The 15,850-nt window shown below is 38.0% G+C and overlaps 1 protein-coding gene across 1 annotated transcript in view; it reads left to right on the top strand.

Annotated features, from left to right (window-relative positions):
- The first annotated feature begins 3,823 nt into the window (after positions 1-3,823).
- LOC100377048 (adenosine deaminase-like) overlaps positions 3,824-15,850 on the top strand; it is a 43,043-nt gene continuing 31,016 nt past the window's right edge. Inside the window, exon 1 of the mRNA XM_085503261.1 lies at positions 3,824-3,967. Coding sequence (XP_085359387.1) covers positions 3,935-3,967 — 33 coding nt within the window. The 5' untranslated portion in view covers positions 3,824-3,934. The remainder of the gene's footprint in view (positions 3,968-15,850) is intronic.

Genomic DNA, 15,850 nt, shown 5'->3' with positions numbered 1-15,850 from the left:
AAGAATAATAATACCAAAATGTATTGTGAAACTAAGACTACGAATCCTAGTGATCCTTGCCCCATTTTGTTTTAAAAGTGCATGTAATATGAAAACAAACAGACTGTTCTATTATATGAGATAAAATGTATCCAATATCACACCAGTATAAGAAACAAGTAATAACACACTTCTTTAGACTGTACAGAGTTCTTTTACAAACTGTCAAATATTAAATGTGATTTTGACAAATTTTGACCTGAAGCATTAAAATCATACTAAGCATAATACACTTCATATGCATGCAAATAACACAAGGATTGTCACGACAATACACCTGGTCAGTTCTGTGATGTTTATTCCAACGTTTCGCCCTAGAAATAGGGCTTCTTCAAGAAAACTCTGTTGGGATACCGTGAGATGTAAATTGGCAATTTCAGGTGTATTGTCGTGACAATCCTTGTGTTATTTGCATATTATCAACCCGCAATACTAGCTACTGGGGATCGTCTGATTTAATATTGTTGATTACTTCATATGCATAATATAATATATTTGAGCATGGACTAAGAAAAATGATGCTTTGTCACATTTAAACAAAATACATTACATATAATTTTTAGTTAGAAATTGTTGTTAATGGTTGTTGAAATTATTGACTATTTTATTGACCACCAAAACAAAGTTATTTTGCGGTTGATAATCTTGAACATGTCCAGTGGAAGAACCACTCTGCAAAATGTTCATGATATATATAGTAGAGCAATATAAAGATGTGTATGTATTTTCCTGTTCCATGACCCAGAGCATATAATGGATAACTATTATATTAGACTTGTGTAAAAATGAATAATTAACACACTTGGTTTCATCCTAAGTATTATCATTTCAAAACTCAAAATTCAGAATTTCTGAAAACTTGCCCAAAATATTATGAAAGTTATGAAAGATTCAATGAAACTTTTATATAACGAAATACTTGACATTATTATGCATCTGTTACCGTGACGCCATAAGTTACAGCGTGCCTTAATTTTGCGGTATTTTCATCCTACCATATTAGGAAATGTGAATTCCAAATATGGAATGATTACACACGTGAGCATCCTCTAATAATAAAAAGAAACATGGCCGCCATCGGGGTTTGACCCGACTCTACACAAAGAAGTTCACTAATTCTGTTTTAAACTTTTTAGATTTCGACATTCCCATGGTGTATCCTTGGAAGGAAAAGATGTTTAATAATGAAGTTATTACGAGAATACATCAAAGTATGCACTCATACAGTACGCCGCGCATCAACCTCCGATGTACTGATACTCCAGCTGTACTGTCTTTGTGCATACTTTGAGGCATTCTCGTAATAACCTCAATTATGGATTTGTTAAATAAAACATAAACCATATAATGCTGATTAGAATGAAATGTCTTCTTAGTCATAATAAGCACTATCTATGCAGTTTTAATATATGTTACTATAAATCGCTGGATGGCTAGACTGACAACGAAAGAATTAACTGTTATTTATGCAGCTAATCTGGATTGAAGCAATAACAATGATTCAAAACACAATTACTGAAACGCTGACAAGACTTCAATCACTGAAGGACGCACTGATGGAACATATTCAACGCATCTGTTTAGTATATTATAGTGGTTCATGGAATCCTTTATATGGGGTTTTCTTTTTTCACTCATCATCTGTAGTATTATGGTTAAAGGATCTTCAACCTCATCATCATCACTATTCCAAGCATCTTGTTCTGTCATAAATTCAATAAGAGTCATACCTACAGACCATACATCAGAGGTAGTCTTGGCTTTTTCTTTATGAAGAAGGCATTCTGGTGCCATGTAAGATGGGGTACCAGCAAAATAGCCAATCATAGTGTTTGAGGTGACACTTTGAATGGATTTTACCTTAGCCATGCCCATATCACATATTTCAGTGAGGTAAGTGGCTGCTGCAATCACAACATTTGCTGGTTTAATATCCTGGTGAACTATAGGAGGCTTTAGTACATGAGGGTATGCCAACCCTTGCAAACATTGCTTGGCAATGTTGTTCTTGTTTATTTTGATTGACATTCAACGAGATCGTTTGAATTTTGAATTTGATGACGGTTCGTATTTATCCACTTTTACAGTGATCAATGTTGCGTTCGAGTTGAGTTGAGTTACTAGTAAATACAGGCCTGATTTACATTTTTCTTACCGTGTTTTTTCTTAGTAAAATGGTATTAAATATACGTGTGCGTGGTCGGCGCCTTTTATTGCGTTTAATTTGTTTTGTTTTTTTATTCTCGAAATTTATCACTGGCAGCGTTTGTTTTGTCGTGTCTCACAATGAAAGTCCAAGCTGACTTTGTTTTGGCTGTAATATACGTGTAGGACACTTGTTTCGCTGATTACAGATTTCTGATTATCTGTAGTTAGCGAAACGAGCCATTTACTAATTAAAATCTCGTTATTTTTGGCAAATATTTTATGTAGTTATATACACGACTGAAAGGTGAATATACTGGCCAAGTTTTGACAGACATCTGTGAATATTGTAAGTTTTAGGACACTTGTTTCGCTGATTACAGATTTCTGATTATCTGTAATTAGCGAAACGAGCCATTTACTAATTAAAATCTCGTTATTTTTGGCAAATATTTTATGTAGTTATATACACGACTGAAAGGTGAATATACTGGCCAAGTTTTGACAGACATCTGTGAATATTGTAAGTTTTAGGACACTTGTTTCGCTGATTACAGATTTCTGATTATCTGTAATTAGCGAAACGAGCCATTTACTAATTAAAATCCCGTTATTTTCGGCAAATATTTTGTGAATATTGTGCGTATAAAACCCATTTTCTCTGATTATTGTTTATTTTTTAGTATGTTTGTCATCCCGTTTCGTTTCGTTTCTTCGATTACAATAAGCCATTATTTGTTTGATATCATCGTCAAATGCACAATCTTCCATATTATATCCTTCAATATATTCTGATAAAAGATTTATTTCAGAAGGCTCATAGCACACTGAAATCAACTGAACAATATTTGGATGGCGAATTCTCTCATTTACTTTGATTTCATTTGTCACAATCTTCAGCATCTGCCTTTTCATGCGTTTTATTTGCATGTATTTAATTACAACTGGAGTCCCTGTCCATTCACCTTGATAAACTGTGCCAAACGCACCACGACCAATTTCACCTGCCATCACAAAATCTTCTCATGTAATTTCAGGAATAGCTCCATTATCAGTAGATGTGTCTGCTGAACATGTATATCCATTGTATAGCTGCCACTGCATATGCATGATCGTTTATGGGGTTGTTTGTGTTACCTTGTTACCTATGTACAATTCTTTTTCAAGTTTAGACACAGTCAATGAAAGATCTCTGCTTTCCAGTTCTTTATCGATTGTCATTTTTTACACCGGGCTTAAGTATTTAAACTGACACGAGTCGTGGTCCCCACAGTCAGCTGGCATCGGTGTCGCTGGCTGTATATGATAAAGGGAAGTTGTGCAACCAAATTTGCCGAGTTCGCAGTTTTTTGCCAATAAAAAAATAACTAAGGCAAAAACTCACGGTTTTTCAGCATTTTTGTAATAAAGACATTATTCTCTATCAATAATCCGAACAAAACAGGAACATTTCTACTAATTCTTGTGTTTTTTCGACGTTTTTCGAAAAATCTGCGATTAGGCTGCAAAAGTAGATCATTCCGGAGGGGGTGAAACGGAAGAGCCAAACTTAACGCGTAAAAATAGAACGCGTATTTTGACCTCTACGTGGCCAACCAATGGCTGGACACTGATACGTTTGCGGTCGTTGCCAAAGAGCCCCGCCTGGCGATGCTCTTCCGTTTCACCCCCTCCGGATAGAGGGACTGTGCTCTATGGTTTCACCCCCTCCGGATAGAGGGACTGTGGCTGAGCGTTTGGTAAAGAAACTATGTCGAGGAAACCTGATATGTGCAAATACAGGGTATGTTGCTTTGCTAATATCTATCTCTATCAACAAATAATCTCAAAATTTAAAATGATCTCTGACGTGCAGAGAAATCCCTTCGAAAATGGTTAACATTTACGTGACTTTGAGCGTGGCTGTGGTTTAAATGTGTCGACAATATAATTTATTCAGTTTCTGCGAATTTTTTCAAAGTTAACATGTGGATCACTGACAAAAAATCAGATAGTCTTTAGCTGAGACGTCATCGGGTCTGGGCTGTGTCCTTCCTTCTCGAACTTTGTACTCGCACTCGAGGATTAAACCGTCAGTTGACAAGCCCCGGTGCACATAGCCCTGAGTATGGAGCTAAAAAAAGAAGGAGAGTGAACTGATGCTATTGTTACCATGACTTCTGCCGACTATTTGGTCAACAGATAACACTTGACGGGTTTATGGGGAGATTACTGGACGTGAATATTTAAGCAATCCTTGTACTGTACAATATCCGTTTATGCTCAAAATTTGAAAAACAGAGTGGCGAATTCGAGCAGCTATCCACACTTTTTATGATCGACGCCCGGGCATTCCAGCGAGTGGAGTCCGCCATGTTGTTACCAAACGCTTCAGCGTGGTATTAAGAGTTTGTTTTCAGGGGTGGGTGATACCAAGGTGGGAAATGGATGCACATATGGGGTTAATTCCTTGAATTGCAATATAGAGGGTTCAGGCTGAAATGCAATATATAGTGTTTTCATGTTTCGTCTGATATTTCTGTGGTATTCTGCTGCTGTAAGTAATGCACGATTTGTTCCGAAATTCAGTATATTGTGTGTATTCCAGGGTTATTCGTTTTTTGCTGAAAACGCCCCTATTTTTTAGTGGCAGAGTTTGAATAGTCTCACTCCCACTGGGAAATCTGCATTGTTGCTTGAATGTGAGTTAATTAAACACATTTTCCAGACCGGCGAAAGAGTATGCAACAGCCAATTTTAACAGCCTGTCACGTGATTTTAGTCTGAATGTCAACATGAAGAGGCTAGTCCATTTTACGCAGGAGTAATTGGGAGTAGAATATGTGAGGAATAGTATCAACAGAGATGTGTATAGTGAAAAGTAATATCTATCCTTCATTTATATCTCTGAGCATTTCTGTTTTAGTATATTGGTTTGAAAATGTTGAACTTGCATGATTTGCAATGTGTTTTTTTAATGGGACTCCCCTATTGATCGAATCCCGGGTTTGAACGAGAACGGCACACCACGTGATTCGTTTGAATACAATGCTGATGGCAAACATGCCGTGTTACTGCGGTACTCCACTGACGGGATGACTTACTGTATGCTACAACTTCGCTTGTGATGTTGCTTGTTAGCCATGGATTACATGAATCTTGATTACCAGTCAAATGTTGCTCATTTGACGTTGGTAATCTTTATTTGGAACTGAGTAACTTCCTGGTACTTCGTACTATGATAAAAATCAGTCAACATATATCAAGTTCTCTCAATCGTAGTATTCCATGTGATGTACACCTAATATGCCAAAAATGTTGCTGAACGATTTGAACTGAATAAAAATAGCAGACGAAAATTTGTTTACAAAATAAAAATACTTCGGTTGCCAATGAAAACCGGTAAAAAACAAGCAATATGTTTTCGGCTGTTATCATGGAAGGGACATGAACGTGAAGCTAACGTCTGTTTATAACTAAAACCGGGCACCTTATACGAGGTTTGCAAAATAACATGGCAGTCATTAGAAGTCACTTTATTTTATTGTTAGGACGTATTCAGCCGTTAAATGTATAATTTCCAATCGTTTTGCGATAGTATTTTCTAGATTGGAAGCAGCATTTACATTTTATTCAAAGTTCAAAGCTGCGTTGGGATTCCGTTGACAGTGGTAACAATGTCGGCGCCGGTGATCTCTTACCAGTGCGCAACGTAGCCAAAATAAAAGGCATGCTCATTTGGGCACTGCTATTACAAGACTTTGGCTGTTGCCATGGTAGCGGTGGGTCAGGATTGTTTTTCCAATTAGTGATGGTACGACCTGCCTGTCAAGTATGAACCGTGACAAAATCAGCCAAGCCAAAAAAAAAATCACAGAAGAGTTAAAAAGCCATTCCTGCTGAACAGTTACTCTAACTTCGGGGTCAACTTTCTCATTAATGAAAAAAGATATCAAAAATTCAAATAGTAACTTTTTGCCCACACTCCAGCCGAGTACAATGAGCTATGTCTGAGGTGTTGTATCACAGGGAGTTGGACAAAATTGTGTATTTTAATAAATTATTGAATAATAAAATGTTATATAACTTTTCTTTTACCCCCCTCCCCTTCCTGGTATCTATTTCAAGTATTTTTGTCAGGTTCAAATCGTTCACCAGCATTTTTGGCATGTTAGATGTACATCACATAGAATACTAGGATTGGGAGAACTTAATGTTTGTTGACCACCTGGAATCTGAGTTTTATAAATCTTGAAGGGCTCTCGGAAGATCCACCCGCTGCCTGGACCCGCAGTAAAATCTTCGATTAATATGGAGCCGCAACCATCAACATCGATATACCATGAGGTTTCTGCTGGCGACGTTGCGGCGTTACTCAGTTCCAAATAAAGATTACCAACGCCAAATTAGCAAAATTTAACCGATAACCAAGACTCAGTCTATCCACGACAAGCAAGCAACATCACAAACGAGGTTGTAGTGTGCAGCTCACGAGTCAGCGACGACCGATTTCAACGAAAGTCATTCCGTCAGTGGAGTACCGCAGTTGCACGGCATGTTTGCCAATGCACAGATCTGTGGAGGAACTTTTAACTTCAACATCAACCGTGTATCGTAGTCGCCCAGTTTAAGTTCTGGTTCTGTCGTGGTCCCAACTAAAGGGCGACAGTCGTCGTGTCGCGTCCTGTTCGATATGGGACTCACAGCGACGTATACAACGCGTGTAAAATGCATTGTTTATTTACATGAAATTCGAACACGCGTTGTGCTACGACCACCGCGAGTTATTTATTCGTACAATGACTTAAATTAGACGTCTGATTACATTTGTATTTTATTTTCACACGTACAGCGACACGCGTTCTACACTGACAAGCGTTGCTAGGTCGCAGCACTGTCTTGGAGCATATTAATGGGCAATTGGGTTCCCCGATCTAAATTTCTATCCCGGTTTGTTGCACGTTCTTTTTTAATATGAAATAATCAAATATGGGACATGTGTATAATAACAGAACCCCACACCCTCCCCGTGGCTTCGCTCGTGAAAGTACGGCAGCAGGATACTAGTACACTGCATCACTCGTGAAAATAACTTCCATACGCAATGAAAGCCACGGGGAGGGTATCTGTCATAATACTTCATTATCACTGAAAACATTTTTCCCCTGAAATAAATTCCAGTGAATATGCCATTTCCCTCATACTATATTGAGACACAGCGCAGTGAAAATTAGATTCACATGTAATGCTTGAAAACATGTCAGCAAAAATAAATTAAGTGAAATTCTACGTGACTTCATAATAGTTGGAAATGAACACATTACACCCGACCCTACCACTCCATATACAATGTAAACTACACCCCAAAACATCCTTTCACCCACAGTTACTACCGTGTTTCACCAGTGTATTCTATTTGACGTCAGGAGAAATTGAAATAAACAAATTAATTATAATTTCAGCCTCTAGTTTACCACTGATTAAATAAACTACCTCGTCTTTATGTCAACTTGCAGTTATTCGTTGCCTACATCAGTGACTTCAAAATATGTGTTTCAATCCCAGGAATTTCACTCGCTGTTAATTGCATGGGAGTGGCAGTCTTTAATGAATTTCTATTGTCATGTCAATTTCTTGCGATTACTCGAACATTAAAGTGTAACTGAATTGGGACAATTGACTTTTTTTGTGTGCAAAATTTATTTATAAAAACATTATGAAAAAAAATCAAGTGAAAAATGTACATAAATTAAGTAAACGATCAATAATAATGTTCTGGATAAGGACACGCCCACGTTCAGTTTCTTGGTCGACTCAGAGCGAGGCTCCAACTAGAGTACCTAATTAGCATACAAGGGTACTTTGTGACGTCACGAGGGGAACTTGTCATCGTCTCACAATGGCCGCTATACGTATGCAGTGCTCGGAAAGCGACACGGAATCTATGTTATCGTCTGACGAGAGTTATGAAATCGAAGAGTATGATGACAATGAGAGATGTCACGATTTTGTTTTAGAGTGCCAGGGACAAATTGGCCCATACAGGTTTGAACCTGCAAGAAAAGTACGCGATGTGGGTTATCGTGTACCTTCCCAAAATGACCGTGACATAGAGTTTGAACATCGTGACCGGCTTGGTTTCCAGTTTCTGTCTTTTGTTCATCCAAATTCTAAACACATATCAGTGTGCAATTTTCAGTTTCTTGATCTTCTGAAGAAATCATGTAAAGACACAAAGTACGTGAACGGTGAATGCGTCCAGTGCTTACATTTTCCAATCGCCATTTTGTGTTTTGTTGTTGTTGTTCCACGATCGATCTAGTTATTTCGACTCTGGCATAATAACATGAATACATTCTAAACTTTTCAAGCAAATTAATATTCATATTCTACATGGAAAATATTATTCTTCTGGTTATTTACACAGTTATTCCCGAAACCCAAATAATTCATAACGAATCCAGATGGTGGATCAACAAATGATTCGGGCGTAAAATGGACACTGCAAATAACGGTATATGGAGAAGGTCCATCCCAATGTTTCCTGGTGTTCTTGACGGCTTTGGTCCACTGATGTCATAAATTCAAATCTTTTGGGACCCATAAAGACTTACGCGATCGCCGTGTGTGTTACTACACCCGCCAACAACACAGCGTTTCCCCATGAAAACGATCGTGGTAACTCGTTGTATATGATGGTAACTCGTAAGAATTCTCGATCTTGGTAACTCGTTGTATATGTTTACGAAACGCGTGCGTATGGAAAATGATAAACAATCCTGTCTGCTAGCTAGCTCATGCTTTATGCTCCCGTTGGTGGCGCCATTTCGGTTACACTCGTAATGCCGAAAAAACTCGAAGGTGATGGGAGAGGGGGGCGTGTCGCGATTTCGGAATATCATTGACTGTTTACCCAATTTATATACCCTTTTCACTTGATTTTTTTTCATAATGTTGTTTATAAATACATTTTACACACAAAAAAAGTCAATTGTCCCAATTCAGTTACACTTTAAGCTGTAACCACATACCGCCTAGGTGCTGTAATTAAATCCTGGTGTAAGCACCATATGAACTATGAACAATGCATGTGAAGCCAGCTGTGGGGTATATTCAATCCTATAGATTTCTCATTGTTTGGTAACTATTTGCTGCAAATGCAGCAAAAATCAATTTAAAAAATATTACCCACACAGTATTCTACAGGTTACTTGTTTACTAATTTTGGTTAGTGTTTAACAATAGGACAATACCATTCGATCCATGGGGGTGACAGTCCTGCGAATGTGCGGACATTGTCGAGGGACAATGACAGGACAAGTTTGTGGAAGTGTGGCGAGACTCCCGTAGTATTGTTTAGTGAGATTCAAAAATGATCATGTAAGACGTCTGGGCAGAGCTCCAGAAGGAGTACCTACACTTATGCAATTTTTTTAAAAATTATGCTAATTTATTCATGACGTGGCAGTTTCTGTGCTCATGAATATTCATTAATTTGTGGGTCAATACATTTTAAAAGGGGCGATATATCATTTTGGGGGGAAGAGTTAGAAAGGGGGATTAGCAATCCTTAGGGGTCAATACAAAAGAAGGGACCCATTTGGAGAGCAGCCATGCTCCTCGTGTCTGTTGTTGCACGTGACCTACAGCTGTCAACTGTGTTCGTTCTTCAACTGTGTTCGTTCTTCGACGACGACTTCGACTGGCTTCCATGTGGGGTAGTATTCTTGTGTTCTGTTTTCCTGACTTGAGTTTTTGAATCCGCTGTTTATGAGTTTAACGACTTTCATGTCTTTTGTAGGAGTGTCCAATCCGTGATTCGAACTTGCGATCTTTGAGTTCCCACCGCACTGTCTTGTCCACTGTACCACGAGTGTCTTCACACAGGAGTTAGGATTTAAGTCCTATTCATAGGAGCACTGTCTTCACTAGCATTCAAAAATCTAACTAAACATACTGGATTCGAACCAGCGATCGCTCACATTGCAGACATAGTACAAATCAACTGAGCTATGTGGGTAGTCATGCAAATTAAATAATTTGTTGTCATATTTAGCTTTATTGCCAAATGGTGTTTGCGAGAAAAAGATGGGCAGGCAAGGGAATTGAACCCAGGTCCTCCTGATCACTATGTAGAGAACTGACCCACAAGACCACAATGGATTGACTGGATGTGTTTGCATTTGATAAGACTATATAGTGTGTATATATATAGAAATACAACATATTTCTATTATTGAGTTACAATTGTCCAAAAAATTGCCAATTTTGTGTTTTTACTTGTGTAAACTATATGCATGCCATAACCCGTTAGTGTACATCTTGCCAATTGGGTGTTTGCCATTTGCGTTGCCCATACCTGACCCGACCCTAACCCTAATGCCAAGACACGTTCCTGTTAATAATTCCGTTGCCCATACCTGACCCGACCCTAATCCTAATGCCAAGACACGTTCCTGTTTATAATTGCTCAATAATGATACTCTGTTGTGCACTGTCTGCGGGTAAGTTGCATTGATGTCAACTGATTAAACAAGTCGCGTTTAAATAATTTCCACTATTAACAAGTGGTTAAATTGTGACAATAAATGTGTGGACAAATATTTGAGATTAATTTTGGTGTAGACAACTCTCGTTTAATTATTTTACACCATTACAAGTTGTTAAATTGGGAGAATAAATGTCTCAACAAATATTTAATACTTAGTTTGATGTTAAACAGCTCACGTTTGATTAATTCCCACAATTACAGGTTGTTAAATTGAAAGAATAAATGTGCGGACAAATATTTTAGACTTATTTTGGTGTAGACAGCTCTCGTTTAATTATTTTACACCATTACAAGTTGTTAAATTGAGAGAATAAATGTATGGACAAATATTTTAGACTTATTTTGGTGTAGACAGCTCTTGTTTAATTATTTTACACCATTACAAGTTGTTAAATTGAGAGAATAAGTGTGCGGACAAATATTTTAGACTTATTTTTGTGTAGACATCTCTCGTTTGATTAATTCCCACAATTACATGTTGTTAAATTGAGAGAATAAATGTGCGGACAAATATTTTAGACTTATTTTGGTGTAGACAGCTCTCGTTTAATTATTTTACACCATTACAAGTTGTTAAATTGAGAGAATAAATGTATGGACTAATATTTGAGACTTATTTTGGTGTAGACAGCTCTCGTTTAATTATTTTACACCATTACAAGTTGTTAAATTGAGAGAATAAATGTATGGACTAATATTTGAGACTTATTTTGGTGTAGACAGCTCTCGTTTGATTAATTCCCACAATTACAAGTTGAGAGAATAAATGTGCGGACAAATATTTTAGACTTATTTTGGTGTAGACAGCTCTCGTTTGATTAATTCCCACAATTACAAGTTGTTAAATTGAGAGAATAAATGTGCGGACAAATATTTGAGACTTATTTTGGTGTAAACAACTCGCGTTTGATTAATTCCCACAATTACAAGTTCTTAAATTGACAGAATGAATGTATGGACAAATATTGACCATTATATTTGTGAGTAAATACCTGTTGTTTAATTAATTTCCACCTCTACAAGGTTGAGAGAATAAATGTGTCGACAAATATTTGATACTTATTTAGGTGTAAGAACTCGTGTTTGACCAACTTCCACCATTGCAAGTTGTTAAAATAATGAAATAAATATACTGGTATCATTGGATATTTGATTTAATTGTGAAACTTTCTAACAAAATGTTAACTGCTGGCTTCGAACCCTCAATCAACAATTCCGCAGACACTATAAATTCCACAACACCACAGAAGATATTCGTCTGTTGCCTGAATTGTTTTCGTAATATAGGGAACGCCCTCGACACTTTAACAAAACTTACCTTGACTTGGGTCTTGTTTATCTCTTGTCACAATCTGGAAACTGTTGAACAAATTGCGCGTCGTCCAGTTTAAGACGTTAGTTATTTTATTATTTATTCATTCAATTTTGTATGGTGGAGTTTTGTGAGGTTTATTATTTTTTTGCGACGTTCTTTGTTTACTTGTTTACGGTTTGAGAGATTTCAGTTTATTTGATTTACGTTTTTACGGTAGCTCTGAGCGGGACTCGAACCCACTGTCTTTTCAAGCTAATTTTGTTTTATTTTGATGGCACGCTTGTGTACCACGCCACGACGTTGGTCGTTAAGTGGTGTTCATTTTTCTAACTACTCCAGTGTTCCGATGAGTTGAACGGAAAAGCCAAAACGATTGCTGGTTTCTGATTGCTTCGGTTCTGGTGAGTGTGTATCTAGTGTGATTCGAACCCATGTCGTTTGTATTGGGCGTTTTTTTATTTCCCATGTTGGCTACGCCGTAATATGCAACCACTTCCCCGTTTTATTGTGATTTTGAGTGTTTAATGATGTCTTCCTCACCCGTCACGCCATGACCCAGTTTCAACCACACGGCCATTTTGCAACACAGTTCGTGACCCTCGGCGTCACCCGACTGACTATATGAGCGTTCTGTTCAACTGTTAAGCTAGGATTTATTACCGTTATTATCATTATATTGTCACGTGATTTGTTTTACCTTATGTGTAATGTCTTAAGTATCTTTATTGTAATTTGTATATACCAATTCGTATATACCGAGGAAACGACCCCGATTGAAGGTCATGTATTTTATGACGTCACCAATTCGTGTGTAGGTACTGCTTCTAGATCTGTGCCTATGCAGGTGACAATGCTACGCACACGTGCAATGAAATCGGTATCCTAAGAATATCGTAACGTCTTTGTGTTTCCTGTTGCAGTGCAAGTTTGTATATGGTAAATATCGTGAACGGTACAGAGTTCGGTAAATCTCGTGTCCGTACACGGTACAGAGGGGATATTTTCGTAGACTGTGGTCCAATGTTTTTATACTTTGTAATTCAAACAAATAAAAAACGTATATTCGTAGCCATGGATAAGATTTAAAATGTAATCAACCGTTTTATTCATCCATGATTTGTACAAAGATGCCTTTTTTATGTCCTGTATCCTGTACCAGTCACCCATCCCCTGTCCCCACTCTTACAGCATGCGGTAAATTTCTTATTGTACACGCAGTTTACGGTAAACCTGGTTTATACTTCTTGTCGAAAGCACAGAGTTTACGTTTCGTCCACATATTTCAAAGTGTTGACGCCGCGACACATATTCAGCTGTGATTGACACTTTTTTGTACAACTACAACAAAGAGGGGGAACATACCCTGTCCCTAATTCAGTTCAACCACAGTCACTATTTTTTAGTAACCGTGGTTCAACCCAAGCAAGGCACGTTTCTTTTAAATAAACATGACATACCAAATATGATGAACTTGTGTAAATTCAGAAAAAAATTTGTCATTTGTTCTGGCTTGGAGCCTGATGGTAAGGGAAAACATTTACATAAACAGGACGAGTTGCGTCTAGAGACAAAGCATTTGTTGTTTCTGTTTGGAGCTGTAACAGGTAACAAAAGGTCTTGAATAAATTAATGGCGTGATAAACTCCACCTTGTATTTCTATTTAGTGGAACCTCTTGTAGTTTGTTTGTGCGGTGTATAGTTACAGTAGATTATTTACAAGCTGATCCCAGACCAATTTGTAACGGCCGGGCTCGTAACACGGACCACATGATCCCCGAGCAGGGTGTGAGTCCGGTATGTGAGCTACTATAAAATCGCGATGCGACGGCTATGACCTCTATTCGCACACATGCTTCCGGTGCGCTAGTGTAACCTGCCGTTAACAATGAAACTGAATGACGTTCCCACTGTATCACCAAGAGCTTTACTTTAAAGTGACAAGTCTACAAGAGTTTCGTATACTGGAGATGTGATTTATTCACGCAACAGTGCAGGTCTGCTTAACACTATACAGCGAACGATCCGTAATGTAAAACCAAGCACATGAAGAACATCGTATTCACAATCTTAAGCTCCGTAAAAACTCATTGGCGACCTGTAAAGCCTTGGGATAATCGAAAGTATCCGAAATTCACAGTGACATAACAGAAAACAGCTTTCATGTCTAGTATGTATCAACAAACGGCAAAAAGGCGAATGGATACAATAGGGCAAGTCACTTAGAAAGATCAAATAAGTAATGAGTAAAAGTATTCAAAATACAACACAAAATAATTAATACTATCAATAAAAGACCCCAAACACAACAAGGAGTCTACAAATGCATAAAATTTATGAAACAAAAAGAACTATTTTTTATGCGTAATGGCACACTACCGCGAAGGTGAAGCTATTCGATCTGTTTGTTTCGCGAGGCTCTTCCAACATTCTAAGAAAGAACATTTCAAATCTGCCAATAGAGGGCGGCAGCCACACTCCCACCCAAAATTATTTATGATTTTCTACAACATGTACCAAAAAACTTACGATAACGAGTGTACTCTATACTGCTCCCACCCATCAGGGCTACATCAGGGGTGGTGGTCTTCAGAATTGTTTTCTACAAGTAGAACAAGTTTATGGATAGGTCTCTCTAGAATAGAGCAATTAGTCGTTCTCTTACCTCGTTTGGTTAAGTTTAGGTCACCCATAAGAATCTTGACCCGTCGTACAAGTCCATCTTTGTCATTAATGGTTTCTATTACCTTTGCTAATCTCCAATGAGATCTAATAGTGTCTGCTTCTTGAAGAAGTACAATGTCACCTACCTGTATGTTTCTTTTCGTCTTTTGCCATTTCTGCCTGGACTGGAGATTTATCAAATACTCCATTCGCCATCTTGTCCAGAATAAATTGCTTAGGTACTGAACTGTGCGCCATCGTTTACGAGCATATAGATCCTCTTTCACAAAATTACCTGGAGGTGGTGCAACAACATCAGACTTCATTGTCAGGAGCTGATTAGGAGAAAGTGGAGTTGGTCCCATAGGATCATTCAAGTGCTCTGTTGTCAAAGGCCGGCTATTGACAATGGCCATAGACTCATATAAGAATGTTCTGAGAGACGAAGTATTCAGCCTGGCTTTAGCTTGCTCAAGGATTCCTGCAAGCACGTTCCTTACTGACCTAATCTGGCGTTCCCAGACACCTTCCATGTGGCTAGAGGCTGGAGAATTGAATATGAACTCACATTGAACACTCTGCAATGTGTCCTGGATTGTTTCTTTATCTAGTGCCTGCATTTCACGATAAAGCTCATTTTTGGCACCAATGAAGTTAGATCCCCTGTCACATCGTATATGTCTTACAGGACCTCTGATAGCAATGAATGAACATAAGCTATTAATGAATGCATCAGTAGACATTTCTTCTATAGTTTCTATGTGAACAGTACGAAGGGCCAAACAAGTAAAAATTACACCATATCGTTTCACTTTACATCGACGTTCCTTAATGATGAATGGGCCGAAACAATCCATTCCACAGTATGTGAATGGTGGAGCTGGCTCTAAACGATCCTTGGGAAGATCTGCCATTCTTTGTGTGTTGGCCTTTCCTCTAAGTTTTCGACACAGGACACATCTGAATATGTACGATGCAACTGCTGAACTACAGTTCAGAATCCAAAATCCACTTGATCTTAGACTATTCACGGTCATTCCTCTGCCTTGGTGAGCTACCTTTTTATGACACCATCCAATAATCATAGACGACACATGATTCTTCTTAGGAAGGATAATGGGATGTTTAACATGGTCAGGCATGGTAGATCTCTTCAATC

This window comes from Saccoglossus kowalevskii, chromosome 9 (assembly GCF_978046115.1).
Source record: "Saccoglossus kowalevskii chromosome 9, keSacKowa6.1, whole genome shotgun sequence".
Taxonomy (NCBI): Eukaryota; Metazoa; Hemichordata; class Enteropneusta; family Harrimaniidae; genus Saccoglossus; species Saccoglossus kowalevskii.
This window is presented reverse-complemented; position numbering and strand designations above follow the sequence as displayed.